An 11,137-nucleotide genomic window follows, 5' to 3' on the forward strand; every position below is an offset into this window, starting at 1 on the left:
AATTCTCAAACTAAACTTTTTAACTCAAATTAAAATAATTAAAAAAAAATCAAAAAATCAAAAATTGACCCAATTCCCAAACAGAGGCTCAATCCATTGCTCTCCCCTGCTTTTGTTTTGCAACTGTGATAGTTAAAAAACTGAGTGTAATATTTTAGTACTTTAATAAAAATAGGGTAATATACATTGACACCCCTTAAATTTATATTTATTACAATTTTTTCTTTTCTTTTTAAAAATTACATCTCTCTCCCTTATATTTAAAATTTTATTACAGATTACTCCTCCCAGCAATTTAATTTTTTTAAATACTAATTTTTTCCTCACTAGGTAAATTACATTGACACCTCTCATATTTTAGAACTTACAATTCCCTCTCCAAGATTTAAAGTAGCATTACCAATTGCCCCTTCAGTTAGTATTAGTTGAAAAAAAAAATTATTAAAAAAAATAATTGGAAAAAAAATTAATTGAAAAAAAAATTAATTGAAAAAAAATTTTGTTAGTCAAATTTTAAAATTTCTGTTTAAAAATCAACGTAAACTCATTTTTTGAATTTATGTTTTTTCCTCAAATTTACAAACTGAGACAACCATTTATAATCCAAAAAAATTATCAAACAAGTTTTTATGACAGTTTTTTTAATTTTTATAAATATAAATTGAAAACTGAAAATGAAATGGTTACCAAACATGCCTCATAGGTAGCGTTTGGTAACGTTTACGTTTTTTATTTATATTTACAAAAATTTTATAAACTGGTTTTTGTTTATTTTTAGAAAAACTTAAATTACAAACGCGTTTGGTTTGAACAAAATGTTTAAAAAAAATTAAAAACATAAGCTAAAAAATATGTTTGTTCAAGTCTAAAATATTTATATTTATTTTTATTATCTATAACAATGGGATCACACACATTATAATTGAAAAAAATTAATTAAAAAAATAATTGAAAAAAATGATTTGAAAAAAAAATTAACTGGGAAAAAAAATTATTTGAAAAAATAATTATTTGAAAAAAAATTAACTAAAAAAATAATTGAAAAAAATAATTGAAAAAATAAAATTATTTGAAAAAAAATTGAAAACTGAAAACATAAACTCATTTTTTGAGTTTATGTTTTTTTCTCAAAAATTTAAGTTTGGTAACCATTCCGTTTTCAGTTTATATTTACAAAATTTTTTAAAATTATCATAAAAACTTGTTTGATAATTTTCTTGGTTTGTAAATGGTTGTCTCAGTTTATAAATTTGAGAAAAAAAACGTAAACTCAAAAAATGAGTTTATGTTTTCAGTTTTCAATTTTTTTTTCAAATAATTTTATTTTTCAATTAATTTTTTTTTCAAATAATTTTTTTTTCAATAAATTTTTTTTTGAAATAATTTTTTTTCCCAATTAAATTTTTTTTCAATTATATTGTGTGTGATCCCATTGTCATAAATAGTAAAAATAAATATAAATATTTTAGGTCTGAATAAACATATTTTTTAGTTTATGTTTTTATAATTTTTTAAACATTTTACTCAAACCAAACACGTTTATAATTTATATTTTTCTAAAAACAAACAAAAATTAGTTTATAAATTTTTTGTAAACATAAACAAAAAACGTAAACGTTACCAAACGTTACCTTAGTAACTTAATGTTGTGAACATTCACATTTATTAAATTTGATAATGTGAATGTTCACATTACAAAACATTCACACTACTAATGTGAATATTAATGCGTGCTTCACCCTATTATTTTTAGGGACATTTTGGTAACTATATCACCTATAGGACTTATTAGAATATAAGAAAATAATTTAAACTAAATAAAATATAAATAAATAAAGAGAGATTTATGAATAAATGTCCCATTAAATAGTAATAAAACTTATCATCCTATATAATTATTTTTTTTAAAAAAAAAAAACCCAAATAAAAAATAAAGAAAATCAAATTGCCAAATTGGTCCAATGATTCCTAGAACCTAGGATCTCTTCTATGTTTGGTCGTTCTTCAAAAACTTTGGACAAATGCTTTACGCAATAGGTTAAAAAACGTATGTGAACTTCATTTTGAAACAATTATTGTTTTTTTAAGTTATATTTGAATTATGAATTTATACAAAGATTCGTGGATTGGAAAGAAATGAAAGGAAAATGTAATAATAATAAAAAAGTGTAAATTTTGTTTACATTTTTCTCTCTATTTTTGTTTTCTTACACAAATTCTTCTTTAAATTTAAAATTCAAACACATTCTTATAATTATGAAAAATCCACTTTGGAAGGTAGTCCAAAAAATTGTCCTCATACTGTAGGTTGATTCACAATTTTTAGTCATTTTTTTGCCAAGAACGGTTCTAAATTAATTTGGACCAAGAATTGAACTAGGACAAATAAAGATATCCAATTTTCTTTTTATGAGTAATTGACAAGATGTTAAGACTTTGGATCATAAACCACTTCCATTCTTGCAAAAGTAAGCACTTGTCTAAAATAACCTTTTCAATTTCATATCAAAGCAGATTTGCGTAACTTTATGTAAACTCAACAAAATAGAACAAAACAAAAACCAAAAGTGTTTTTTTTAACACTTTGTTTGAATTGAATAATTCGGTGAGAAATGATAAAAAATGAAGAGAAAGGATAATGTTTTCTCATATTTGGTATATAAGTTTGGTGAGAAATGAAACTCTCTATTTCATTTATAACAAAAAATGATGAGATTTGGTAAGAAACAACCTCACCCATTGTATAATTTTCATAATATTAATATTACCTATCAAAACACAAAAGAAAAAATAGAAATTTCACTTATATTCCTATATTTCATGATTTATTTTCTTACTCATCTAAATATTAATATAATAGTAACGAAAGACATTTTTTTTTTCTCTCATCCCACCATCTAAACATAGTGTAAAAGATTAAACAGGATCTCTATGAAACTAATCACCATTGATGAAGGGCAAAATAGGAATTAAAATAAATGTACCTTTTTTCTTATTTTTTTCGACAATGCTACGTAGCTCAAATTTTGTGGCTCAAAAGTGGCTCAAATGGCTAAAACGACGTCGTTTTGAGTACAGAACAACATAAAATTTGAGCCACTTTTGAGTCACAAAATTTGAGTTACGAGACATTTTCCTATTTTTTATAAGGAAATATGAATAGCCTAGGAACTTGTGGTTGCTAGTTAACAAAACAAGACAGGCTGTCTCCAATATGAAATAAGTGAAGGAAAATTATTGGACCCAGAGTATTTAACTACAATTCAATAATTTTATTTTAAATTACATAAAAAATTTATAATTTTAAGACAAAAAGTGAATTCTCTCTCTCAATCTATTATTTTAGCAATCACTCTATTTGTGTTCTCTCTCAATCTCTTCATTTTTATAGAGATTCAAAAAGAAAATTTTTATTCATTTCATTCTATTTGTTCATATATTTTTCCTTTAGTAATCCAAATAGGTGATTAGTATGAAGAGAAATAGTTTTCTTTTGTTTTATTTCCAAATCACTTTTATCCCTTCATATTTTTTTTTCTCCCTCCAAATCACTCAATAAATTCAATATCCGAACATTTGTGAGAGGAAAAAAAGTGAATAGAGTATATAATGTTTTTCTTTTACAAATTTCTTCATTTTTTTTTCCCTTCGCAAATTACTGTACAAAGATAATAAGAGAATGGAGAAAGTATTTTATATAACAAGCTACGTCACATAGTCAAAATAACGTGATATCACTCTTTCACTCATTAATTGACATGTGATAAAAAATATAACTAAAATTTGATGTAACCAAACACTTAACATCTCAAGTTGAGTACAAAATGAATCCTCGGATTCTATTTTTATCACTTGTTAACTAATAAATAGAAAGTACAACACATTATCTCAACTAGGTAAGATAAATTCATGAAACACTTTTAAATTCATGAGATTTGAGAAAAAGACACAATACTAAATGAGGTGAGGGCCCTCCTACTTAAGCTAGAAACGTATCTTCAAAGATGACTAACTTTTTCTACATAATAAACAACCATCAACAATTAGCTTTTCTATAGATCATATAGATTATGACTCTTGGCCAACTACCAGGCATTATTGTTTATGATTTATTTATTTTTTCATAAACAAAATAATGTGTATGAGTAACTAAGAACGTATATTTTCAATTTTTAAGAACCACACTAACTTATTGATCAAGTAATATATGGAGAGGTAGGTAACATAGAAGAGACCAATAATTTTAGGACATGAGAAGGAGATAAAGTGAGCAGGGTATTTTTTATTTTTTTCCTCAAAAGACTCTTCCCATGCTTTCGGGAGCTTCTATTTACACACACTCATTCCCCTCTTTACACATCTTTTTCAATAAATAATTGGTTCGGAAGTAGATTTCCGAAAATAAGTAATTGGTTCGGAAGTTGCTTTCCGAAAATAAACAATTGGTTCGGAAGTAGACTTCCGAATTTTTATTATTTTTTCAACAATCAACTTCCGAATGTGTTTATTTGATGTCTATAATAGTAATTTCACTTAAAAAAAATTTATAATAAAAATAATTTTTATGAAGTGTGTGCAAAGAGGAGAAAGTGGATGTGTAAATAGAAGCTCCCCATGCTTTCCTATCATGCAACTTTTAAATTTACAAAAAGGCCATTTTGATTCATGGAGTAGATAAGGCAACAGGATATGACTATTAGGATAAATTCTAAGTTTGTATTTTGTGGCGTGAATAACTTATCAAGGAACTTTTATTTTATTTGGGATTTTTGTTTTGAGAGAGTGAAATAATTTATCTTCGGATAAGATTTTTGTAGAAAAATAATTAAACTATTTATCACAAAACAAATCATCTTAAATAAATTATTCATCTTATCTTATACACGATATAAATATGAGAATAACAAGTCGTACATATTACTCCTCGATTATGGAATTTAGAATTGGCTAACCCCAAAATGCCCCTCTTCCAAATGGCTAAAGGTTATCCGTTTCCAAATCTGTATATCCCATGTTATAATCTACTCGAATCGCACTTAAATCTCAAGATATAATTTAATGATTAAAAAAATTCAAAATAATGAGACCCAATATCTCTTGATGTTCCAGTTTATATCAAAAAGTAAATAAACAAAAAATAAAAATAAATTCTTAGAAGGATTTGGAACAGTGAGACAAAAAGATTTGTGAATAGAAAAACTCGTTTCTTAGCGAATATCTCCTATGTTCTATCTTGTATATAAATAAATAAAATTAAAAATTAAATAAATCAAATCAAATAAATCTTAAAGAAGTAATTTGGTGGGCCATGCCATGAGAGCTCAATAAAGAACAAAAATGGACTGTAAATATTAACCTTATGGACATGCCCCACCTATTAAGTTATACAGATGAAAGAGCATTTAAGATGAAATAAATGGAGAATGAGATGTTCTTATCAAGGGCGCACTAAAAATATGCAAAATGATCGACTTGAATGACTTTCACATCCAAATGCCCCCTTCTTTTGGTACAAATATAGACCCACATTTCATGGTCATGTCTTTATCAAAAAATAATTCGCTCAATTGTTGAATTATCAACTTTTGATATATCATTGAAGGATGACTACTTCTTCATCATCATAAGATATAACCAATTGTTGAGAAAGATGTTGGAGATAAGATCAAAAGAGTTGCTTTTTGGGATTTGGACCGGAGGATGTTGTTGGGCCTGTGAAGGCCTATCACGGGTTCCGTTTCGATAATCTGAACCGTTCAATGTGTAAAACTCGTCAAGTACTATATGTATGTAAAAAATCACATTGAGCGGATATCGATAACTATTTCATCATATCAGATTTCTGTAAACTGTTTATTTTTTTACCGTTCATTTTTTTTTATACAGAACTGATTTGATCACGCAGCTATCAATATCTAATCAACATGATTTTTCGCAGGCATATAGTGCTTGACAAGTTTTACACATTAAACGGTTTAGATTATCCAAACAGGACCTGTGATGAACCTCTACGGATCCAACAACACCATCCAACCCGATCACGGACGGGAGGGAACCAATCCCTCCAAGGAGATCATGATATGTTATACGCAAAAATGCAACACAACATGAGAACATGGCCTCAAAATCCACAATTAATAGAATCTCTATCTCACCCAATGTTACTGGGGTAACCTTTGATATGGTTGGTACGTTAAATTTTAATAATCTATAAGCAAAAATCAAAGGCATATTTTCTCAACTTCTTATGATTTGGTCAAGAAAATTTATAGATGCAATGATAAAAAGGAATAATATGATCACCATAAATAGAGATGTTAGATGGAGAGAAAGACTTGAACTAATATGGAATGTGGTAGTGGAAAAATATATGGATTTATTTAATTTAATTGAGCATACAACCCTTGATAGGGTAGAAAGGCCAAAAAGAATTCATATAGTCAACCCTACTTGATTGGAACACACAAGGTTTGGCTTATAGCTTGGTTTGGTTTTACCAACTTCTCAACAATAAATTTTTTCAGCCAAGTTATTTTGCCTCATAAACTGTAAAGAAAACCCGAGCAATATAGAGTGCTTTTAGTAAAGAAGAAAAAGAAGAAACAGAGAAATAAAGAAGAGGAAATTGCATAACCAACAGTAAGACTTGAACCCAAACATGACACCTGATAAGGAAACATCTTATCCATTAGGTCAAGCCTTTGGCCTTATTCCACATAGCGTATAGAGCCGAAGTTCTAATTACAATCACCATTGTCATGCTAGTGACAGTGGCTATTATAAAGAGGTTACCTATCACATTGGGAAATAGCATTCAAATTAATATTCATGGTTGATGAGAATTAACAAAGTAGTAAACATGTGCACAAAAAATAAAAAAATTTAAAAAGAAAGAAAGAAAGAGTAAACTTAATGAGGCAACAATTTGAATCTAGCTGAAGCGATGAACAATAAATAAGGTCAGCCTCAAAGAACAATTCATGGTCCCATGCCTCTATAGAAGACTGATTTGGGCAGTGTCATCTGTGTTACCTGGACTCCCCCCTTCCTCTGAAGATACCCATGTCCACGTGATATGACAAAGGTAAGTGAACATAATACATTTCTGACTTCCGTACTCAGATTAGACACTTAGATCTTCTATTTTTAATGATAATATCCCGACAAAGTAAGGGTATGGAATACATGTCTAACTTCCGTACCCAAATTAGGCACTTAAATCTTCTATTTTCTAATGATGATTGGAGAAGCAACATCTTATGTTTGATAGTAAATAACAATTTTGAGCCTCTCACATGGATGGAGGATAATTTTTTTTTTCTTCCTAAATCTCATTTAATTTCAAGTATAACTAAACTATGACATCATCTTATATCAAAATATTATATATACACAATATATTTAAATGATTATAATGTGTCCACGTACTCAGAGCTAACTTTTGGATATAAGTCCCTAAAATTAAGATTTAGAAAGATCTAGCACGTAAACACACTCCCATACCCAATGCTCGGACTTGAGTCCATGTAACATAGGTGTCTATGAAAAGGATCCAAAACTTCACCTGGTAAATATAGTGTAAAAGGATGGTCAGACCATATAGAAACTTGGTAGAGACTCTTTACCAAAGAGTGTAGCTGTAGGTCTGATGCAAAGCAATTATTGAAGGAGCAGAGAAGAGGGTGAATCTGAATTATTTATTTATTTATTTATGACTAACTCAGGAATGTTGGCTTATGCACTGAAGGACACAAAAGATAGGGTCTAGAAGTCAGAAGATGTGGAAAGTACTATTGTAGAAATTTCATACACCGATTTCTGAATAAAGCAGTAGCTACTGGCTGAGCATTAGCTAACAAAGTCTAAACTCTAATGGCAATGTGGAAATCAGCCAAGAAACGTAGAGAAGGTAGTAGAAAACAGAACTCTGAAAGAAGCTAAGAATGCCTAATGAACATGAGAAATGCCACTGCTACATCTGAGAGAGACACCATGATGAAAAGGACGTTCCAATCTAAACAAATCCCTAGTCAAATTGAGTCCCTTGCATCATGCCTACGAAAAATTCTAGCCTTCTCAAGAAATCAAATATTTTAAGGATTAATTTATAAACTCTAACATTCAATCTCGGAGCTTTTGAAGGTGGAGTGGATTCAAACCAGTACATAAAGAATGCACAACAATTCGGAAATCAATCACTAAAATTGACTTCTACAGAGACTATTTATGCAGAAAGCACAAAGAACAACAACAAAGTTACTAATAGCAACGGTCAATGCAAGTCAAATATTAGTTGACATAAAAAGAATTGGAAAGAATGGATTGAATGGTCTAGAGACCAACAACTCAATGTAAAAGGCTAATTATATATGAATTTAAAGTTAAATACAATCTAGAGCAAGCATGAGATACAAAAAAAAAAAAATGACAAAATGCTACCCATTGTCTGCAAAAATTACTTGGATTTATGATCCTTCAGTTAGTGTCATTCCTCCTCTGTAATTGGATGCCTGGGGAAATTTCTCCTGAACTGTATTTTATATTACCAACGGTGATACATCAAACGATTTCCATACAAACTCAATCTGGTTTCTTGCTAAAGAGCAACACTCCATTCAACTTAAATCCATTGGTTTCCGTAGTCCATTTTGAATTATGCATAATAGGTTAAATATGACAAAGCTTCGGCTAAGTATCAAGTAATGTACCCCAGCAATAGACCAACAATTTCTATCCCATCCCAACTTTCAAAAAAGGTAAAATATGACAAAACTTCTGCTATTCCATCAACTAATGCACCCAAACAATTTCTATCCCCAACTACACTTGCTTCAATAGAAAAGAACCAAATCCGAACTCAATATCTCAAACCAACATGTTGGACATCGCAAAAGATTTCAATTGTTTGTTTTCAGCTCAATGGGAAACCCTTGAAATTGTATCTTTCCCTGAAGAGCCTCAACAACTTCAGGAATCACATTCATATACTTGCTCACATACCTCTTCACAAACATCTTTTCAGTCATTGTCAATGCATAAAGTAGGCTTACATCTTTTTTGATTGCATCTTTTGACATCAGAAGTTGCAGAACTGAACACCTTGGAATAATCCTTTTCTCCAAGCTAAGAAGCAGAATATTTGGGTTCTTGGAAATCATGGAAGGCTTTAACTTCAACTCATTCACAAAGAAACCCATCAGTTTCTTGATCTTCTTCTCTGATGCAATCATACACATGGGTTGCAATTTGAATGCTGAAATAATCTCATCCTTCGACAACCCGAAACTACAATAAAGTCCCAATTTTTGTTCCCAAAGTGATTTACTCATGACCGCCAATGAACGGACAGCTAAAACAAATAGAAGATTTTTGGGATCAAAACCCAGTTTCTCAACTTCATCAACAACCTCACTAAACCGATTTCCTCTTAAAAGCAAAGACTTCGGTTGAATCAAGATCAATTTCAAGATTTTTGACTCAGGTACCCCACGATTGATCAGATTTGCAATGTTCGGCTCAAATACTTTCTCCAAATCATATTCAAGTATCCGATATGATGCCTTTATTGCTTTTAACACATTTTCATCGGAGCCTACGACACGCCTAATAACTTCAATGGAAGGCATAATCTTGTTTTGAAGGCTCCTTTCAAGAATATAAGGTTCAGATGACAAAATCTGGGCAATGTCAGCACCCGAAAACCCCAAAGATTTGAAATACTCCAACTTCGGCTTAAAAATTTTGGTTGCATTGTATATATACAATACCGGGCGCTTCATGGTTAATATATAAATTTGCTTTTCAGTAAATTCATAAGCCCTAAAGAACTCAACAACAGCATCCGCATCGGATTCAAGAACACGCGGCTCTTTATTGAGTAATTCCACAAAGCTAGAGCCTTTAAATCCCAGAGAACCAAGTAAATCAATATTGGGTTTAAGGGTTTTTATTGGATCAGCTAGAAGAATCAGTGGACGATTGGTTATCATATTTCTAATGTGGATTTTGCTTAAACCATTGGATTTCAAGAGGTTCAAGACTGAGTCAGGCTGGTCTGTGGTTTCAAATTGGACCTTCTTGGAAGCTGAAATAGCTGATTCTAAGGACAACCCACAAGATTTTGAGAGGTAAGAGACTGTTAGAGATTGTGGGTCAGTTGAATTTAAGAAATCTGAGGTGGGTTTGAGAGATGATGTGGAGAAGAAATAGGCATGAAGTGTAGTTGAAGATAAGGGTATTGTGTGTTGTAGTCTCTTGCAAATTAAATGAATCATTTTGAACTGGTATTATATGTGTGTATATATATATATATGCACATGTACTTACCAGGATAGAGAGATCTTCTACATCAATGGCGTCTTTCTCTGCGAATCTGCGTTTGGTTTTCGGTCGTTAAACCAGCTGCAAAACCCTAGCCAAATGGGTGAACTTTTTGGAGAGAGAGGAGGCGGAAGCTGAAAATGACGTCGTTCTCCGTTCAAGACGACGTCGTTTCACATTTTTTTTTCGTATTTGATTGTATATTTTAAAAAAAAAAAAACTATTCAAATTTTTTGTAAGTGTGTCTAAATTAAGCAAATCTAAAAAAATAAAAATAAAAATGATAAAAAAAATCTCTACAAATAAATAAAATATCTATACATATGAATTAAAAAAAATTAAAAAAAATTGAAAATTCAAACCAAACATAATATGTATATTGATAGATTTGTTAGTGTTAAATGCACCTACCATAATGTTGCATTAGGTTTCATTGTAACTTGTAAGTGTTTGATTCATATGTAAATCAATAATTGACATGTAACAATTCATATCATTGAAGTTGAATTTAAAAGTAAAAGAGTCTTAAGGTTTTTACTAAATAAAGTATGATAAAAATATAGAAAAAATTACACGCCAATGGAGTTTTTATAAAATATTTATAAATTAAAGAAAAAATTATAAATTTAATTATTAATATGTTAAAGTTTGAAAAAAATTAGTAAAAAAATCACTCTCTAATTTTAAATAGTAAGTAGAGTTGCAAATGAATCGAATTGTTTGTTAGTTGGTTCAGTTTGACTCAAATGAGCCGAGTTCGAATTCGAATATTAAACTTATTTAGTAAATGAGTCTAACTCGAGCTCAAATAAACTCA

General features: G+C 29.6%; 1 protein-coding gene across 1 annotated transcript; it reads right to left on the reverse strand.

The window, feature by feature from the left end:
* Positions 1-8,346: 8,346 nt before the first annotated feature.
* Positions 8,347-10,459, reverse strand: LOC114316188 (transcription termination factor MTERF15, mitochondrial). The gene has a single exon (XM_028262851.2). The coding sequence runs from the start codon at positions 10,272-10,274 to the stop codon at positions 8,898-8,900; it is 1,377 nt and encodes a 458-aa protein (XP_028118652.2). The 5' UTR covers positions 10,275-10,459; the 3' UTR covers positions 8,347-8,897.
* Positions 10,460-11,137: the final 678 nt, after the last annotated feature.

Source organism: Camellia sinensis, chromosome 4 (assembly GCF_055761805.1).
Source record: "Camellia sinensis isolate YWXY chromosome 4, ASM5576180v1, whole genome shotgun sequence".
Classification (NCBI taxonomy): Eukaryota; Viridiplantae; Streptophyta; class Magnoliopsida; order Ericales; family Theaceae; genus Camellia; species Camellia sinensis.

Coding starts and splice junctions, on each gene's coding strand:
- LOC114316188 (XM_028262851.2), bottom strand. CDS start 10,274: ATGATTCATTTAATTTGCAAGAGACTACAACACACAATACCCTTATCT.